General features: G+C 45.1%; 1 protein-coding gene across 4 annotated transcripts in view; it reads right to left on the reverse strand.

Annotated features, from left to right (window-relative positions):
* Positions 1-21,696, reverse strand: part of LOC111248207 (uncharacterized) — a 69,225-nt gene that overhangs the window by 32,877 nt on the left and 14,652 nt on the right. For all 4 annotated transcript variants that reach the window (XM_022800126.2, XM_086989544.1, XM_086989550.1 and 1 more), the window contains exons 2-3: positions 19,401-19,679; positions 9,679-10,722 (exon numbers count right to left, since the gene is read on the reverse strand). In XM_022800126.2, coding sequence (XP_022655861.1) covers positions 9,679-10,722; positions 19,401-19,679 — 1,323 coding nt within the window. The remainder of the gene's footprint in view (positions 1-9,678; positions 10,723-19,400; positions 19,680-21,696) is intronic.

The raw sequence follows: 21,696 nt of genomic DNA on the forward strand, positions 1-21,696 counted from the left end.
TAAATAACAGCGCGTGGAGTTTAATAGGTTTGTCGGCTAAAAGTGGCCGAAATATAACGTCTTATGGAATCAGAATCAACACACTGAAAACGCAAAAGGAAGTAAAAAATTGGCCTCAGTAAATAGATTTCACTGGCAGTTGGAAATGCGTGTGGTTTCAATCGCGCTCAATTAACCTTATTAACAAAAAAATCGCATCGAGTTTATGGTCGCCATGGAAAAGGCATGGTTCAATGCGGCAAAGGAATGGCGTTAGCTTGGGGTAGGAATCAGGTTTAGTAGTAGCGGTAGGTACGTTTGGACCTAAGGTGATGCCAGTACTTGCAATGGACTCTGACGTTAGCTACTGCTATAAGACACTTGCTAAAGGTGAAACAGTGAACGCAGGTCGTTGCCTTGAGTTCCTTGTGGCAATCGAAAGCGTCCAGGCCCGTTACCTAATGGCAAGGTCAGATTTTATCGCCGTGCTTTAATTACTTTCTGGTTCGAGAAAACGAATATTCAACGTTGACTTTAACTAGCATATTCTCCCGATCTTAGTCATTACGATCATTACAAGTCTTTCCATGACCTAATAAAAGCAACTGATGGGCAAGCACAACCTGCTACCGGTTTGTTTTGAAAAATGATAGACAAATTACATATGGACAACACTGCGACATAGTAAGGAGTACCTCCAACACATATTGAAGATCATCATTCTAGCACAAAAGTTGTTCAATTTTAAGGGGTGCCGGATTCAGCCCAGTATTTGTTCCATTCTTAATAGGCAGCTGAAAACTGCAACATATTTCACCGAATTTGTTTAATAAATAAAGCTAGAAAAACTACCTTTTAAGATCAGATGTCTTGCGCGGTCTGAAAAAAACATGAGGGAATGAAGGAGGCAGAACGATTCGTTCGTTTATTGACAAAAATCGAACTTTTATATTAAATAATCTCCTAACGGTGCTGAAGTTGTATACGTAAGTTAACGTTTTTATAAAGAGGCGTGCTAGGTCAAATGATATATTTTACGATGGTTGAAATTGCACATAAGCTGTTTAAGATGATTCACTAAAAACGCTTGCCTTCCAATTTCTAACGCATTTAGCGTATTGAGATACTGTGAAAAACGTCTACGATTGCAAATTACGCACAAATAGAACATCATATATATATATATATATATATATATATATATATATATATGATGTTCTATAGGTTCTACGATCGTTAGCTAATAAATAATAATTCGGCGGTAGCAAATAGTTGCAGTTGACCGCTAATATAGTTCTGTATTATTGGCTTTTAGTAGAAGCAGTAGCTTTTAGATCCAGTTTAAGATCTTCCAGATCGTGATCTTCACGTAAATAACGTGATCGGTCCATTCATACATGTGCGTGCAAAATAATCACAACCATTTACGTGCAACCAGACAGTATAGCGACTGCCTCACGTTCGGGTTTTTTTCGTTACAACTTCCAAAGTAGTAACAAATATATAACATTATTCTAAGATGTCAGAAATAGTTATCGATCCATATCTATAGACAGTCGCTAATGAAAGGCACAGAAATTGGCCTCTATTCTAAGGTTCTATATGTCTCTAATTTTTTTTTAAGGCGAACGTAGGAAGATCAGGCCATAGATCTGGCCGTATTAGATCAAATTCCTGCTAATACAACCATTTGCGCGCTCCTGTCTACTTAGGAGTAGAATTCAATTTTTTAGAATCGTCTAGCGTAAGTTTTGAGTAATCTTATATATTCAATACACACTTCACTTAACGGATGAAATCTGTTCCGCGGTACGTCGAGTAGATGGCTCTGTTAATCTAGTTTCTAAGACTGGATACAGATAAAAACAATGAAACCTTTCACCCGTGTAAAAACTATGATTGTTGGCAATTATGCGTATAATGTAACCATGATCCACCATGATTACGGTGTCAAACCAGGAACCGAATAGCTCGCAGGGTCGCTTCAAATGTTCCCTTCACAAATGAGACTTTTGGGACCCCCGCTCAAAAGCACTTCATACATACGAACCCAGCCGTATCTGCTTACTTCAAAATATGCTATATACATATATATATATATATATATATATAAAACATGCTACAACATATAGGCAGCCAACCCTACATAAACCGTCTTGCTCGAAAACGTACTACCGTAATTGTAATACGTCGACTTCGGATCGTAAAGTTGGATGCCGTTACGCTTCCTGCACAGGGCGTACGCCGAAAAATTATTTCTACCCGTGACAGGCAAATCGGTACGATTACCTGTTCAAAAATTTCTCATCAGAGAAAAATTATAGATGAATCGAAGCTTTATTGTTAACGAAACCGAATAGGAAACGATACCAACCAAATCTCTTAATTTGTTAGCTTTGGAGAGCATCCTGCTGATTTCTAGTGCATATAACTAGTACCTGAGGTCTTTAACCCTACTGAATTTTTTTTTACCAATGACCTGGTCGAAGCAGAACGAGTGTCAGACAACATCGATTAATCCTAGAGTGTTTCACCTATGATTAATCTTAAGTTCAACTGTGCTAAAGACTGCTTCCGCATCCATTTGCACTGCATTGCATGGTTGATTTGGAGTAACCTAAGAAATCTATAATCTCTGTGGGGCTTCTTCCAGCGTAAAGGGATTCGGTAATAGCTGATCCTCGATCAAGTTCCGAAAATGACACCTTTTTTTTTCACCGTCACCCCTTTACGTCGTCCTTGGAAGGAGCTTTCATCCGGTAGAGCCGGCCTGGCATGGGCGCACTCGTGAAACCGCAGGAGGTAAGCTGAAAAAAGCCGAACTTAGTCGACAGACGATTTTAGGCTAATTCAACCATGTCCGCTAGAAGCTTTCTATAGTTTCCGTCAGGAGCGACGAGATGACTAATTTCCTTTCTTTAGCCTTATTCCATACACATCTCGTTGATTCGCTACGTAGATAGGGAATGGGGCCTGCAGACCTTACGCGCTTGAAGCTATTGATGCATTCATAAGGCCCATGTTTGACGGAACTAGGTGTACCAGTGGCGTCTCGTTTTAAGTTTACTTGTTCGGGTCGCATATCTAAACGCAGACCACGTTGTTGAAGTCGACCCAAGTTTCCACAGAAGGGAAGTCTAAGAAGCATCCGGTCCTATACGCCAGTGCCCCTAGGTACAAGAAGATGCTATCAGAATCCCATCTTGCTGAACAAGCTGAAGAATCGAAGGACTGCGTCCTTTCACCCCAGCAACTGCCACCTTATTGTAAGCGGTGGCAGGTGCCGTCGAACTGGAAGAATAAGCATCAACTATCGACGGTCATAAAGTCGATCGCGGACGTTTCGCTGCTAAGCACATACCCGAATCCGGGACACCCTTGCGCGGCCCTTAGCTACTTGCCGCTGGTATAGATAGCCGCAACTGAACAGGCATCGCACTGCTTCGCGAGCAGTTGGCCACGATGGTGGCCAATTGTGGCTCGCTCCTGTTGACCCCATCGCTTTTACTTTCCTTCCGAACGGCCTCGTCCAACGCCATCTCGCAAGCCAGCTCACGTCTTCAACGAAACTCTTCGATCAGAAGAGACCTCTGCGCACAGGCTTTTGCACGCATGGCTCCCTGCAACAGCAGCAGCAGCAGCAGCAGCAGTCGTTGTAGTTGCAGCCATAGAAACAGCCAGCTTTCTAACTCCTGTTGTGCAAGTGATAGAGGGCGCTGCTCAACAACAACAACAACAACAGCAGCGACAACCACAGCAGTAGCAACAATATACTTTTGAATGCGATATCAGTAGCATTCGAGTTCGTTCTGCTCTTCGGCGTGAAAAACAGAAAACGAAAGCAAGTGTGGGCATGTTATTAACCGTGGTGGTATAAAAGGGGACGCAAACTGGGCCCAATGAGTCAAATACGATCTAATGCTGAAGGCAGATAGCTCGAGGGAAAAGTACAAGCTTCGCCAAAACACATCGAGACTAACAGCGATCCAGGACGATGGAAGAAGCAATCACAAAGTCAGATCAAAAAGATACTCCGAATACAGCGGAGCCTGTTTCGTGGAATGCTTAACCGCAGAGAAAAGCGACGGCCTTCCGAACAAGGCTCACACTTGAGGCCTTATTCAACTGGGATCACCGTCAGTATTTATTCTTCGTGTGTCGTCCGCAACCACGGGAACTATTTGAAGTTAGACGTCATACTTACATCAGCGTATATGTACAAAACAACGTTGTTGTTTTGTTCTGCCTTGAAAACCGTAAAGATCAGTTTTGTCGGTTAGTATACAGTTATGTTTTAATTGGCTAGATAATTGACTACCATATAATCTAAGGGTTTAAGTTACGCGTCTGTGTATTCTTAAGTTAGATAGGGCTTTGTATGAAATGTTCGATCTGTACATGCGCTACAAATAGAATAAGATTAACAGAATGGAGCTAAAGGGTTTTGATAGATCAGGTGGATGACGGAACGAAGCAGACGTGAAAAAAAAAAAAGAAGTTGCTTACCAAAAAAGTCAGTGGTCGAAGTTATTATCAAGTCGTCATGCAGGCCAGCAATGTCTTCAGCGCCTCGTGGTGCGTGGCCTATTCGAGTTCTTTCTATTACGTAATATATCTGAATCTCTCCACGCCTCCTAGCTGCTTGTCACCCAACGAGGCTGTAACTTCTGTGACTTGCTATAGGCTCCGCGACTGTGAAGGAAATTTCATAAGGGGCCTGGGTAGGTTGTAAAAATCGAACCAGTCGTATTCGAGCTGTTCCGTATACGAACCCGTATAAACGACCTGTGGGCCTGCGCCGTTTGGGGCCATAACCGCTGATAGCTTTAGGACTTTCTGCCGGTGTATTATTTCAATATATATTGGCCCGTTGTAAGGTACATTTAGTTCGAATAGCATGTCAATGGCTATCATCACACGCCATTCTATTTAGTGCACAATGCAGGTTCCTGTTACATGGAAGTCTGAATAGCTATTTCAGGAATCAATTTTTCAGATGTATCAAAAATTGATTCGAAAATTTATCGACATATGTTGAAGCGATTAGCTGGTTGCCATAACGGTGAGAACAATTCCACTCGCTCATTCAGATGTTTTACCTTCGATGAGGTCCTAAGCTAGCAGGTCGTGATGCCGCATTTGGACATCGCCTCCTTAATACATCGAAGAGGCATGACAGAACAGCTCACGAAGCGCGTTATCTGTGTGTCACAAATGAATCTCATAGATTTGCAACAAATGACCCTTATTAGTAACGTTATCGTATTTTTTATGCCAACTAGTACTAAGTGGATTTGTGTCCCTAGGCTGAAAACGAGAGTCATACACGTAGCAGTTATTATAACAGGTTCGTGTTTATACTGCACGTTATTTAAGCAGACAGCATTGGGTCAATTTCAAATCAGTAGACATCATTTACTGAATGTTGCTGCGTAATGTCATGAGTCGGCCAGACAAGATGATTTGTCATGAGAATTCCATTTTGGGTCGGCTGCTGTCGCTGGGTTTCAACGAGACTCGAGAGAGCTGATGTCCATGAGGGAGTTCTGTGGTCCCACCTACAAATATCTGCTGGCGATGCAGATAAGTTCTGAATACGGCTTCTTTGAAACAGCTCTATGTATATCTGTAGCAATGCTGGACAGCGAAGTAATAATGGTGTATGATTTATCCAGATAGGTAGACGCTATGTTGTAGCTATCCGAAGTGTTGGAAATGTACGCACCAGAGCGGCATTGCTATACACTGAGTCCTAGCTATTGTTGGCGTTGTGTCAAGTCGAAGTGTAGGTAGCGATGCGCCTTTCGCCTACGTGAGGCTAGAACCTATTCTGTCTTAGCGTATTTGTGGATATGTGGGCCGCCGATGTTAAATTAAGGTGTCGCACTGAGCGACAGGTAGGGGCTACTACGGGCAGCAGTAGCAACAGTAGCGGTTGCTACAGAAGACAGATGAACTGTCGAAATCCACAAGCGAGCTTCGTGAGATCTCGTTGTTACTTGAGATCTCGACTTGGGTCTAAGCGGGCGTTGGAAATAACGGCCGACCAATTACGAGCATCCCTCACATTTCCTCCCCCAAAAACCATCGAACTTTCGAAGCACAAAAATTAGACAGAATACGAAAAGACACAGGCAAATCCATATATCGACTCAGAATTGATGGCCCCAAATTTGTGAAGTCGGTTACGCTGTCGATAATGCTGACGATAGCGACATCGGAGAATTCCTAGCAAACTCGCGATCAGCACTGCCCGTAGTACAAGTTTTTCCGTTTCCAAAGGGACGTATATGCTTACAAATCTACAATGAAAGGAACCTCACTAATCGATTTGAAAATGCTTGCTTTGTTTTTGGTCGTTCGGGGTTCTTAAGCAAATACGACGAATGCAACATATATATTTAGAATTGATTCTGTCGTCAAGAGGTTCGATCCTTTAGGATGCGCAGCCAGGGACACGTCACACATAAGAGCGGCTTAAACCGCTTGAACTTTCAAGACTGATGGAAGCCTGGGGCAAAAAAGTCACCTCAGTTTGACGTCGTGAGCGGAAATTTGCGATTCCTGCAAGAATATCGTGGCGGAGCCTGTACGTAGGTATACTTTGTTTTGGTTCATGCAGGATACACCATTCAACAATTGTTTCCAGTGCACCCTAGGGCCGCTATATTTTGATAGTCGAGCACCAGCGAGCCTGGAAGCTCATTTATCCGATTGATGCCAGAGGGAGCTGGAGAGTGGCGTGCTATCCGGCTATACACCGTGGCCACGGTACTGAAAAAAGTGAAATTGCCATTAAGAGACAGTTGCCTCCTGTGGGGCGAAAAATGCAGCGAAATATCATAGTGAAACTATTCACTTTAGGTTTTCATATATTAATTAGTATCCTATTTACCTGCACGGAAAAGCCGAGTATTCCAAAAGATGCGGACAACTTCTTGCTAATAGACTGCCGGAATCTTACTAGTGGTCTTAAGGTGCGAAATGTGGCTCCTGAGGCGTAATTAGGTTTAACTTAGAAAGAAAAGCAAATGTTTCTACTATATGCAAAGTAAGTGTTTTGATTACAAGTCTCATGAGGATCTGGTCGTTACTATAATTATGTGTGCTTTTATTTCAAGTGAAATTTGAATTTGGCATTCAAAAATTATATCAAAAGGTTCGTAGCAGAGATTATATACTATTACGGAATGATCTGATTTTACAGCATTTGCTTAATTAAAAAATAACTGCAACAGCGAAGTTAATGGGCTTCTTTCGAAATGACATCCTGGGTGTTGATCTAATCGCCTGCTAGGTAGACATATTAGTTCGAGAATGCGCATTTGTTGTGGTAGGTGGATAACCTGCGGGGCATCAAGTGCGAACGAGGCACTCAGGGGCAATTTAGGCTGTTCCTACTTCCTGAGCCGCTGTCCACTTCGGCCTTTATCGACAACAAATGGGAGAGGCGGTGATCGTTAGAAGACACACGCTTACCACTGTGATATAACTCCATACTAAACCACATTAATTTGTGATGTGATTACTTTTGTGTTACAGTTATATTATCGCTACAACTTACCTTGAATAACATCATACTTTTCATACAAAACGTTGTTTTTCAGAGTTGGAACGCGCCTCTAATTTCGAACCGAACGGAATCACCAGCTGTTTGTTGTGATAACAAAACCGTCCCATATGTACGACTTACTCGTTCTGCCATCACAAATATAAAGCTGAATATTATAATAAATGAAAAAAACACGACTAGTGTCAGAAGTTTATCTTTGATTGCGTCACGTTTCTGTGCATAGGTTTTGTACGATGTTTCGGGAGATTTGTCCTGTACCAGCTGTTGTTCTGGTCGCCGGTAGCCAGTGCTAATTTAACCGATTCTCTTTTTGCTCCTGACCAGGCCATAGAACGTAAAGACAAGGGTTCACATAATTGTGATAAGATAGGACCCAAACAAAGATATATGTCAAAGGGAAAGATGTTTAACTGCGGCTATATGGGTACACACCTCGCTAAAAATGCATAGGCAACAACGCATGAGGTCAGAGAAAATGGAAAATATTTTTTCCATGCTCCAAGAAAAGAAAGTGGGTACCTCAAGAGAAAGACAGGAAAGTTGAGCGAGGCGAGATGTATAATCATAGGCGACGAGGGACAGAGGTAAGGTGCAGCGCTGCTGCAGGTTGACATGACACAACATTGCTAATAGCCTCTGCGACCCCGAGCCCCCAACTACCTACCCACCTGTTTCTCCTAGCCTGCCTTTATGTCTCTGGGTCTAGCTTTCAGTTACTTTAGTTTACCCCTAGCCCAAAAGTCCCAGGTTCCTATCGTTCCATACAGCGGTGCTGGCTGATCATCGTATGGAGCACGCGTTGCTGCTGTTCCCACTGGCTGACTGGCGCGAAGCTCGTCAGGTGGGTCCTGAGACGAGGCCGCGGAGATATTCTTTGCTTCCGCCGCGCTTTCCTGAGACGCTTGTACTTGTCAGGTGCATTTAGTCGGAGTGTACTCACTCACTCACTCCTTGTTCGCTTCGGCAGCGAGAAGGGAAGCAGGCCCATCTCACTATCTCACTCGGCTCGGCCTGTCGAGTGCCTGTGGCTGTGCATCCGCTTGAAGCCAAGTAGCAACAGTTTCGGCGGCGGCGGCGGCGGCAGTCTGAAGCTATGGTCCTTACAGCCAACGAACCTCACATTGCTTCTCCGTGTCGTTCATGTCCTTTCGTTCTGTCCCACGCTCTTCCTTTTGCACGCGCTAGTTGATGCTGCACTTTGTAATAAAGTTAATTCGGCAATTAAGACTACAACTTCAAGTAGAATGCAGCGCAGCGCTCCGTTGTCTAGCCGGCAGCAGCAGCGGCGGCGGCGGCGGCGGCGGCGTCGACTTAGGCGACTCTTTGTAGCCGAGCGGCCCCAGTGTCTCCGACTGTAAAGCGTCAGTTGCAGCAGCCTTGCAAGCCCCCGAGACTCATCCATCTCATAATCGTGTTAGGGACAAGATTTCAGACAATGTCTCGAGGCCCGCCTGCGATCTGGTTCAACCGAACAGCTAACGCAACAATACACGCGCAGATAATAGTACTGCTTCCGCTGATGCGGCACTCATTTCAGCTTCGCGAGTGAACGCGTTAGCCGAAGAACTGATGAACAGTTGGAGAGAAAAGAACCCCAGCGGCGGCAGCGACATAGTTGAACGAGCGCTCGGTGCGCTCAGCCCTTGGATTAACGAGCGAGCAGGCCAGCGCAATTGTGGATAGCCAAAGGAGGGGATGGCTAGAAGTGTAGGTAGGAGAATCGCTATATGTAATTCGCCATGTTCTGCGCGACGACCATCAGAGCGTTGAACGATAAAGTGCAGGACCGATTCATCGTCAGGCATATTGTCAGTAAAAGATACTCTTTCTTCTACAGCAGGCTAATGATGGGTCAAGTTGTAGATCTGAATACTTGCACTCATTGAAATGGAACAGGTCGAACTAGTAAGGATGTACGAGAGATTTGTAATGATAACGATTAGAAAGTATCCGACAGAAGAAGCGTTCACAGGAGCGCACGAGTAATCGAAATTACCGTAAGTAACACTTTACCTGTTTCAGGCACTTTCTATAATGCATAATGACGCTTATGTTTGAACGCTTTATAAAGCTGAGAAAGCAGAAAAAAGTGAAAGGGACGGGGGCAAAAATGTGGCTTCACTTACCGGTATGAATATAAGTGTGTTTCTTCATGTCTGACTTCTGGTGAAACCTCTTGCCGCAATACTCGCAGGGATAGGGCCGCGTGTCGGAGTGAATAAGCAGATGGGTTGATAGCGTTGACGAACGCTTAAAACACTTGCCACATTGCTTGCATTCGAATGATCGTTCGGCCGAGTGGACGGCGCGGTGTTGGGCTAGACCCAGCTCGTGGTTGAAGGTTTTGTCGCAGAGGTCGCAAGCAAAAGGCCGGCCTTCCGAACCGGGTCTTACGACAGTCCTGGTTGAAGATCCAATATTCAAGCCTAGGTGCGCTCTTCGTGCATGCAGCTCAAGGCCTTGCGGTGAGCTAAACATTTTGTCGCACTTGACGCAGTAAGAATAGAGGTCGGACGGAGTCGCATGCTGTTGCTGCTGCAGCTGGTTGTGATGGGCCAGGCCAAGCTCCTCGAGGAGCAGAGCAGAACTCGGAAGGCTGCTCGACAAGCTGGACAGTGTCGTCGTCGTCGTCGTTAACGTTGGCAGTGTTGTGGGCCGAAAGCCACCGCCACGTCGCAGCATCTCGCCGTAGTCGAACGCCAGAAGCGGACTGACATTACTAACGCCGCTAATAACGCCGTTTGTGTTATGGTTTGCATTGTCGTTGTTGTTCTTATTAATGACGCTGCTGTTCCTGTTATGATTAAGGTGTTGTAGCATCGGTGCGCTGTCGTTTGGCGTAATAGACTCCGTCAAGGGAGAGATGTGCTTGTTGTTATTGTTGTTACTGTTTGTTGAATTCGTATTTATCGGGTCATCAACGTTATCATGTAACCATGGTCGGACAATATTCTTGAGTTCACTAGGTGACATGGATAGGTTTAAAGGCTTCAGATTGATAGATTCGCAGTTTATATTGCCTAGTAGAGTATCCGGCAAACTGTGAGAATCTCTTCCGTCAACAGGATCGCACCCTTCTGAGGTATCAGGCACCACGGGACTAGGGAGTAACTCAGGTGGCCCTGGACTACAGTCATCATCATGTAAAGTTGAGATGTTTGTCGAGTCGTCTGAAAGAGATCATGGAAGAGATAAAATAGTCCACGCTAGCACGTTATACTTTGATGGTTTAAATCAATTTATTGATTAAATCTAACAAAAATGAATTTTTAGAATCTGTACTTGCTGAGCTAATGAAGGTCACAAAATTAAAAAAAAAAATGATTGAAACGTCAATATGTTAACTAAATCCCAATGGATTTTGGCATTCATAAGATAGTTCAAGACAAAATCAGTTATAGGAAAAACTGATTTTTAATAAAACCAAAGAATGGACAACTTGTTTAACATTTCCGTAGTCAACTTCAAAGTAACTAGTTGCCTGAGCATAAGCGAGCCACCCACAAATTTTTTATTTTCGGCTACGTGGGGTGTCAAAGCTGGTCCGCTAAAGCTAAAAGCTATTACGCCACCGCTGGATAGTTTCCGGCGATAACTAATCTTTTTCTAATAAATGGTAAAACTTGACCATGATATAACATAGAAAAATCAGAAATGACCAGAATGATGATGATGGTGATAATGAGGATTTTCCTGCTACAGTTTCAAGACCCACGATTGTCAAAATGTTTACTATAACTTTGGGAGGTCTAAAAATGATTTTCTTCCTGTCCAGATGCTACACAAGGATGACTGTTCTACCCTGTTAACGAATTTACAAACATTTCAAATAGTAAGATCCCTAAATTATGCCGTCTCCTTAATATTCATAGTCCCTCATTAGCGTTATTATTTTTGTATTTTTTTTTCCCGACTGCTGTATGGAAACACCCTGCACACCTGTGCCTGTGTGTGAAAACAGAGACGCGTACAACCTTATTGTACGCCCTCCAAAATCAAATAATCAAAAGACAAGATAGCGTGCATCATACACAAAGCCAATCTATATATAAAATATGTATATTGTGTGAAGGTTGGGACGAAATAGCATAAGGGAGGGAAGGGGGCAAGTGGTTGAATATTCGGGAGAGTTTGAGGGGGGGGGGGGAGTAGTTGCTAGTATTATTCTTTGCGATGCATGTACCGTGATAGTAGGCACACGTGGGATCGTCTAATAGGCTGGGCTGTTCGAGCGGATTGTAAGGAGGACCTAGTTGCATTGAATTTGATTTTATCGTGCCAATCTCGTGACATATCGACCAGTCAACTGGTTCCATTGAACAGTAAAGCTATGCCTTGTACGCCCATCGATAGCACTCCGCAATGCAGTTACTTTTAGTTCGCCTTTCAGTTTACGGTGGGCAAAGGGAAACGGCCGGCCGATCGATGAGATATTCTGATGGTCCTTTGCCTTCTCCGTTGTTTCAGCCGAATTGAATGAATAGCAGCTTGACTAGTCCGTCTGTACCAGAGACAACGGATTGCCGCTACGGTTATTCTACTGTGAAGGCTAGTGACTGAGAGCCCTTGATCCTAGTTCTCCGAGCTGCACGGGGAGCTTTCGACCTGCGCAGCTCTGGTGTCTGCGTTCGTTTCCCCTTCCTCAGACTCGCCAATTTTTCCCGTTCCTACCAGCCGATTAACTTCGAGCCGATATCACGAGCGGATCGGGTGATAAACACAGATCAAAATGCCTCTTACCTACTCGGCGGACCCACGAGTTCAACTTCCTTCGGTGAGCTGTCCAGATATTTGGTAGTGGAGTCTTGGCATACTCGCGATGCCAGCAGAACGCCTTACGAAAGACGCCTATCTCTATTTATGGTCAGGAATTCCATGGGGAATCCCCAACGATTGCCAGTTCGACAACCGTGCGACTTCTTTCGTATTTCGTATGAACTAATAAGAGGAACCGGTACGCCCTGTAAGTGACCCGCAGCTGCAATGTTCCCGATTCCTATTCCCATCGAGGTTCAGTCTGCTAAAATTCTGTTGTTCTGTAGTCCTTTACTGCTGACCTGAACTGTAAAACAGACAATGCTTTCAGTATGATCAATACAATTTGACCATTTGGTCGTAAGTATGACCTTGAGAAACAATGTATGCCAGTTCCTCTTTAAAGCTCTGCTTGTGACGTTCGTCTGTTTAATCCGCGCAAATAGGTAGGCACTATACGTTGATGGCGAACACCTCGATGCTATTGTTTCGACGGCTAGATGTTGTGTTGTATCAGTATCCAGATATTGGGCTTCGTTGGCCGGCAACATCGGTTCCTTACCCTTCCTCGTGCCGAATCAAGCCAATCCTGTTACCCTAACTGCTGCGAGCTAAAGGACACGGACCAAATGATCAACAAACGCTACTATCAACGAATAAAGAGAGTTAATAACAATCAGCCAATGATGATGAAAGGGGGACGAATAAGCGAGGCAGCGCACGAGACATCATGATTAGGCTTCTTTGGTCCGATAGCGGTCGAAATAAAGGCCCATGAGCATAAGACGCAACGCCGCCTGGGAGCAAAAGTAGAACTAGGGTCAAAAAGGAGAAATATTTTGCGCAAATATTTGCCAGACTGGCTTGGGTAAGCTAGCCTTAATGCGAGAACAAGAATGACGAAGAAGAGGTGGAAAAGAAGGCGTGTATCCTGTCTGAGTGCAGTTGGAGTCTGCCGCTCCTTACTCCAACTAGTGGCAGTAAGCGGCGCAGGGCAAGCCATTGCCGGTTCCTTCCATCACCCGGTCGTGGCGAAAGGGCTGATTGTATCCAGTACAGAGAAAGCGTACGCTAGTGCTGAAAGCAAAGTAGCAAAGTTCATTCATGATTTTAATCACCGAACCGCCTCGGGCCACCACCGAAGGCAAGGCAATACCGCCATTACAGCCGCTACCGGGAGCAAGTGAAATGATGGAGCTGTAGAGCGGGATGGCAAACGACAGCAGGCTGTCAGTCATACAGCGGCAATGGTGGCGGCACCGGCGGCTCCGGGAGCAGCGGCCACAACAGCAAGTTGTTCGAAAGAGCTGTTCGTGAGGGTTCGTATGCGTTTCGCTGAGCTGGGGGATACGGAGGATGAGGAGGGTGGTACCAGCCAGATCATACAGGATACAGCTGTGTATTGGGCGGATAGCTGTCCGACTGCACAGCAAGGCTGAAAACGCTCTTGCACGAGGCAGTCTGCTGCTGCTGCTGCTGGCAGTCAGTGCCGAACTTCCTGTAACGAACTACGCTGCCGGCTGCGGTAGCAGTGTCAACAGCCCGAGGTCATGGGGAACAAGCACAACCGACTGCCAGAGTACCTATATCCTAGCAACAGCGTTGTCGCTCTTGTTTAGCACTACGTCTAGAAGGCGGCGGCGGCGGCGGCGGCGGCCGCAACTGTAGGACGGCAGCAGGATAAAGTGCGTCAACTATGTTCTATTGCCGCGTCCGCTATCGAGTGCTATCACCTGAGCGTATGTGTGCATGTACTAAGCAGGAAAATGCGAAGAACGGCAATGAACAAAAACAAAGTAAAAGGTCGGATACGAGTACGTGGGATAATGGAACACATGCTTACCAATCAGTAGTTGAAATCATGTATGAGCTTGAGGCAAATAATTAACCTAATTTGGGCCAGTTCTGCCACTAAAGTTCAATCTTCACTATACTACTATATTCTTTGGATCGACCAGAATTCTATTTGCTTTTTATCTAAGTACTTATTTGAGAAACTTTGAGTTTTCTTTATCCTGGGAATTGCTGACGTGACGTTCTGCAAGCTAATGCGAGACCAAATTAATTATAATTGAAGGATCTTAGTAAAAATCTATGACATGTGATAAAATTGTGTCCACTATGTAGACCTTGATGACCACGGAAGCAGTGGAGAAGTCCGATTGTGAATCTTCGAAACACTGCCGGTTGCGTCAAGACTATCTGGGCTGGCAAAGTTCTGGGCTAAATCCGCGATCCCCAGAGAGTTCGCCGTGATAGAAAAACGCTGCTACTGCGCCCGCCAGCATTGCTTCCGACGCTACCGCTGCTGCGGCCGCCTCCACGTTAGCCAACTACGAAGCAAGAAAAAACTAGGGACCGGTCACTTGTTGACGTTACATCATCTGCTGGTGCTGCTCTTGTTGAAAAAACAGAACGACCGATAGAGCGAGCCACAAGCAGTGACGATAGTGATGGCTGCGGTAGCAGGAATGCTGGACGGGAGAAGCGTAAACATCAGTTCCGAAGAGACTACAGACTGCTACTCGATGATTTCTGCTGATTTCGCTTCCTGTATCCTCCACCCTGCCACCGCCGCTCCGTTGCACCGGCGGTTTGCCCAACGGTTGGCCCTTCTCCTAGTCTTCGCTTCTGTTTCCGCCGTTGTCCTTTCTATATACTTACTTTCCTTGACTGGTTCTGTGGCCTCTACTACTGTTATTCCGATTGCTACTCCTCACTGGTAAATTTGCAGTTGCTAGTGATGGTGGGCAGTCTATTCGTGCCCCCGTTTCCCTCGTTCTTCGTCCTCATTTCTTTTGTGAAAAGGCTACAGCTAGGGCCTTCAAACGAATAACAAACGAGAACAAGCTGAGTTTGTTGAAAAGAGGCCATCGTGCGGACTACAGCTCTGTGGCCGTCTTGCTTGCAGTCGGACGGCGGTCCCCTCCGCCGGCGGTCTGTCTGTTTGGCTGGTTGGCCGGCTACCATCAACCAATCAGACGCAACGATAGGCGGAATACAGGAGAAAGGAAAAAAAAAGGTGGCAGACAGATAAGAACACAGCCAGCGCGGCAGAGATGGAGTAGTGAAAGGCAAAACGAAGAAGCGCGCTTCAAAAGAGGAGCAGAGAGCGAGAAAAAGCAAGATGTATCGACGTAGCGAATCGCGGAAGCCAGCCTCTTGTTTTCGAGCTAAATTGCCCCGGAGAGTTGCAGAGCTTACGGAAAAAAACATTCTACATAAGCGGAAGCGTTATCGTCTCGCTCAGACACAAGTTTGGCCTGCGTCTGCAGCGCAAGCACAACTGCGTAGCGAAAGCCGAATGAGGAACACTCGGAAGAAGAGTCATGGCGGCAGGTGAACTGAACGAACAAGCAGAAAAGAAAAAGGAGAAAACGGTCGACCTCACGTTCGCTTCACCGGGCACCGTGGACCCCACCGATCAACCCAGGCTGCCAAATCGGAATCTGGAAACGCAAGCGCAGCGATATATTGGAAATACCGGAAAAATGCTCTAATTTGCTTTATATTTCAACCACGTCGATAAAAGATTGAGTTTTGAACAAAGGTTTATTGTACTACGCCAAGTATGTCTAGTTCACCGGTGTGGTAACGTCTGCTGTACAACAAACTTAGCTTTACCTCTCGTATTTGAGATGATTGGCCGCGCAAGTGCAGTTGAACCTGATTGATAATATGACGTGCCATTTCACAGAGTAAATTTATATACAATAATATAAAGTATTTATATATATAATGTAGAGTATATAAAGTGTTACAGTTTGCCTTTAAACCAATGCAACCTATAAACCAATTAATTCGCATTTTTTTTTAACTCGTTTTTCGACCATAGAGTATGCTTACGGTGTATTATGATTCCCACTAACCTACTATTAGTATCGTTTGTACTTACGCATGTTTCCGGAATATGACCCACCTTGCTTCTCGAAAAGACCGGTTCAACTTATAGTGATCATAATATGATAAATATGAAGCATAACACTTCAGTAAACATCATTAAGCTTATGTTGAGCACGTTTTCTATCACCTCGTTACGAGAATTACAAAGGCCTTAGGTGCCGTTTGAGACTTCTACGACTGCGTGCTCTTGGATGGCCTAAAAAACGGTAACTTAGCAGGAAGCCGCCTAACCGAAATCATAGTCAAGTGCATGTTGTCAAGAAGACGGATAGAGTCGTTTTTGTAAACCCACAGCAGGATGGGCCAATACGCGCTCCATCAAGCTGGCTAGCATCATGTGGGTTTGTTCATTCGCAGCCCATCCCCTTAGCAGACTCGTTTCCTGCTTACTATTGTCACCGAGTTCAAGTGGCAAATATCCCTCAATCTGCCTTTGTATGGCAATCCAGAAACAAACAATCTGCAAGTCGACTAAAACGGGCAGAGAATGCGAAACAAACAGGACTAGATGGGTGAACCAATAACCAGGTCTGTGTCCTGTCGCAGGAACAAGCTGAAACCTTCATTGTAAGGGCTGCGGCGGCAACGAGCCGATAAACGGCCAGATAGGGACCAAGAAAATAGCAGGCAGATGAAAGAACGAGGGCTCACTGATCTACCCACCTCTGAATCGGTCGGTCGGGCGGGCGGGCATCCATTCGCTTGCTTTCGTTGCTTCCATTACTTCTTTTTTTCATCGGCTATTTTATCCTCGTCTCTTCCTATCCTCATATTCTTGCCGGTCCGTCTGACTGTCGTCAGCCGCCTCCGACCCCGCACAAGCAGGCTCGAGCTTTTACCAAATAGAATTACCTTCCCTCGCCTCGTCTTTCGATCTGGTTGCCAGTAACTTGGGCAGCCACCTTTTTGAAAGCAGCGGCACAGCTGCTTGTGCTCCAACGAGTCCTCAGTTGAGACATACACGCCAAACTGTACCAGCCGTAGCAAAAGCGGCAATAGGCCTCGTTGTCGTCATCGTTATTGTGCTAGTATCCATGTGCCTCCCTCACTTTCTATGGTTTGGTGCGCGTATCCGCGGCCGTCTACCTGCGACAAGCCAGTGTCACTGCCGCTAGTGCTCGCACGCAGAAGACGGAGAAGAACGCAGCGGCCTCTCGCTCCTCCCGTCAGCGGCCAAACGCGTTTGTCGTGGGTGGGGGTTCACGGCGAGAGTGAGGGAGGCCAACGCAGGTCAGTATAATAGAGCAAAGGACACCAGTAGCAATAGCTGTAGCACTGGTATATGTTGAACGGTGGGCCGTGCCAACAACTTGCACAGGGAAGACAAACTTCGCCAGCGAGGCTGCGAAAAAAGAATAAGATAGGCCGAAAAGGAAGAAGATCGGGAGAAGCAGGGGAACCGAGAAGAAAGCGGCGGAGACTGGGAAAGTGTAGGGGGTGAAACAGGGGAAGGAAAGTGGAAGGAAGTATCATCCTAACCCTCAAGGGAATTGAAATAAAGCAATCGAGTTTGTTCCTCAATCCCTCGTTTTTCAGTAGCATCAGCAGCATGAACATCAATCGACCAAGTCGTCTAAGCTACGCGCTCGCGTTGGTGCGAGAGATACACTACCAGACCGTCGGGGTCTTCGTTTGGCGACTCGCGAGAGTGTCCAGCGGCAATCCTCCAGCCTTCCTGCTGCTTTAACCGAGCTCTAAAGGGAGGAGGGGCACTAGCAAGAAGCACGCCTACTCCCTTATGGGTGATGATGGTCAAAGCACAGCGGAGCTCATTCTGCCGCGAGGCGCTAACTGTTAACAGGTGCTAGCACTCCTATGGGAGCACACTGGTTGCTAGTTGTGAATCTCCTCAACACAAACGTCCTGTGACGCAGATATAATTCTTCATTTAATAAAATGCTAACTTTCTATAATGCAGTCAATAACTGCACTTAATCAAGTTGGTGTACTGTAGTATTTATAAGTACTTTTTACTTAGAATGACTTATTGATTGTGAACCCTACTCCACATCCCTTGCCGTCAGACGGCATCTGTATAATACTAGGCCATACCTAGAGGTTTGCTGTAGAAAATACTGCGTGATAATTCGACCTACGCGGGAACGTCTGAGTATTTTTGGCTGTCATTTCCAACTGTGTTTATCGATTAAAGAAGATTCTTTTAACTTCTGTAAACGTTTTTTTAAAAGTAATATGCATGTACATGCTATTACAATATATTAGCTATATATACGAAATTGCAATAAACTGGCTGTACGTAATGTGAGCTTACGTTCTAGAGCATAACAAAGCATTTTATTCCAGTATAATCTGTATCTAAATTTAGTAAATCTGTCTGACTCCCTGTTCTCCGCTCTGTAACGCGTAATGGTCGATCTTAACAGATTCTTATTCTTTTCCGTGTGTCAATTGCTTTCTCGTCTACCCCATGTCATATAACGTTTTCTTAGTGCATATATCGTATGACTACTTCTGAAGAATGTCGTATTTGCTCTTTGTGTTCCTCACGACTCTTACCCTTCTAGGTAGTGGTCCTAATCTGAGGACTCCGCGACCACTGCAGCCAGTAGGTGAGTGCGTGGGTAGGAAGGCTTTTACAGGAACTCCGATGGAATGTATCTACTACGACTACGGTTTCCACCACAACTAGTGCTACTGTCCTACTCAGCAACCTACAGCGGCTGATCGCTTGCTTGCTAGGTGGGTAGGCAGGTAGAGAGGCAACGAGATAGGACGGACGATAGAAACGCCCAAGGCAAACGAAGTGACTACAAGCATCGGACTTCGGCTGCTGTCGTTGTTCACTCAACGGGTAGTAGCAGCACTTGAAGCTATAGAAGAAGGAGAGTCTGGATGGTTAGTAGCGGCGTTTGCGGGATTTGGCTGTGGCGGGAGGTAATCAAGGATAACCTGATTCCAGCTGATTGCGCGCGGCCAGCGGAGAGCTGTGGCCGCTAACTCACACTCTTGGGACCAACAATGGCAGAAGATTGCTGCTCGAATGTAGCCAGGTCCTACACGCACACAGTATGCGTGTAAAAAGGCCCGATGCCTTCAACTTGTAACTCAGGATCCAACGCACGCAGGACGACAGTGATGCTTGAACAGTTTTCATCGTCTGTACATTCTCACTACTTGTATTATATTGTCAATATTTAATTCCCTTACTGTATTTCAGTGTGCCATTTACCTCGGAATTGGGTTACGAGGCTGTCGATACCGGTGATTTGGGTCGAGCTGTTATTGTGTGGAGGATGATAGAATTGTCCAAGCAGGGGCCAGAACGCCGCGGGCGGTGGGGCTCCATCGACGCATTTCAATGCAGATAACGCTGACCAGAATGAAGGTGGAGGAAGTAAACCAGGCCATCCAGATCGGAATAATGGTGACGTGGGCGCGCTGTGAAAAACCGTCGATGTTAATCCATTGGCGTCGGAGGTCACTGATGTCGGAGGTGGTAAAGCACTTTCTGCAAGATAGGAAAAAACTACTTATTAGACTGTCCTTCCTAAAGGGATACTTGTGACCGCAAGGATCATGCTGTATATCGCTGGTGTTGTTTATAAATCGGTTTTAAGGCGTTAATACGTGTTGCTGTTTGTGCAGTATAGTCTACAGCAGAGTAGGCATTACCGTAAATTAACTTGTTTATTTTGTTTGTTTAGGTCGCGCGCACGTTAGATGTCTGTTCAAAAAGTTATTCTGTGTCAGGTCGTATGTGTATAGTAGATTACGAAAACCAGTTATAGCCAAGAGGCTTAATGAATTATCTCACAAACTATCTATGCGTATTCTATCATTTTTGTTTGTAGTCGGTTGCAACTTAAATGCAGGGACGTGCCCTTCCGTATTCGATGAAGTTCTCTCTTAGCTGATACTTTGGTTTCTTTTGCCATTAACATCTCCCTCTATTGAAATCTTCACGTTTTAACAATGTTCTGCGTGAACAATACGAGGACCTCTTTGATGTAAGTCATTCTTTAGATGCTTCATCCCGAAATATTTTATCTCGCGATATTTTACCTATATTCAGTTTGCTGCCATATCTGGGGTTCATTGGCATCGCTCGCCCAAATTCCCTTGCTCTGAAACAGTAAGTCTGCTACCTACATACAGACATTCATTCATTCGCTACCTTGCCCATCAAGCCCTCCGCTCTCGTCACAATTCACGGTAGTGCAGTTCTGCGATCAAAATTCCCTCGTGAACCCCCAGCAACTTACTGCTATGACTTTCGACTACGGCAACTAATGTTCCGCCAACTTTATTGTAGTCTGACGCTAGACACATATAATAAATATATAGGTAGTGTTACACGTGTTCAATGGTTTGTTGGTTATTACTGTTCGAACGGAGCGTATTGCGAGGGGTTGGCCGGGGTGGCTTTTCAGTGTTGCCGAGATCGGCAGACATCGACAGATGCAGACATACATATAAAGTGACTATCCCTGGCATATGAAGTACGCATAACTTGATTATGTTCTCCGAGAGCCGATTGCTCCTAGGCCGTGTGAACAAGTGAAATTAAACAGGGTCAATGTTGGTTACCATACGACTTTCCTACAAATAGAGTATTCTAAGTAGATTCTGATGAACGTAGACGAACAGCTTCAATCAGATAGAAAATTCAGAGAAACGACGCACGTATAGAGACGTATCAAAAACGCATCAGTTATATTTACAATATAACCCCGCTCTATTACATGTGCACACTTATAGACCTATGCGTGTACAATAGCGTATGCTAATTGGAGTTTGATTTCGGATATATGTGTTTTTACTTTTCTACGGGGAAACAGTATTAGATAGCTGTAGGTATGGCAAAAAATTGCTAGTTCCCATACTGAGTGCAAATCCCAGTTATCGGATCGGCTTTAATGTGCGATTGAGCGAACATTTCGGTGTCAATAACGGTAAACCACGGTTAAACAAAAATCAAAAATATCTTAACAGATAGTTCTATATGTGGCTACGACGTACGCTTCCGGTACAGCTTCCATTACGCTGATGTGGAAAGCAATCAAACAAGATTGTGGTCTGTCAATTGCTAGGTGGGATTTTCCACCGATAGCAAATCCTCTGTTGATCAAGTAGAGTACTTGTGATTAGTTATCCTTCACTGACGATTATACGTTGCTTCTGCGAATCCCCCCGTATCCCCACGCACTACGCGTACTGGTCCGGCCTTAGGCCCGCCTAACTCCTATTAATATTATTATTATTTATATTGAAGATCATCGTAAACGCTCGAGGCAGAAGAAGGCATGCATAAATGACGCCTATCGATGCCGTAATAAGCTACACGAAGTCGTTGTGGATATTTTTAAGAATTAAATCAAATTTTTTGGTAATACAACATCGAAAGATTCCTGGTAGTATCGCATGGGTACGTTTACCGATTTAACGACCAAAGGCATTCCTGTTCGCTTAAGCATATGAACATACGACACAAATAAATATATTGCCTATTTAACATCATCACTGTA

The sequence above is a fragment of the Varroa destructor genome, unplaced genomic scaffold, assembly GCF_002443255.2.
Source record: "Varroa destructor unplaced genomic scaffold, Vdes_3.0 BEIS01000001.1, whole genome shotgun sequence".
Classification (NCBI taxonomy): Eukaryota; Metazoa; Arthropoda; class Arachnida; order Mesostigmata; family Varroidae; genus Varroa; species Varroa destructor.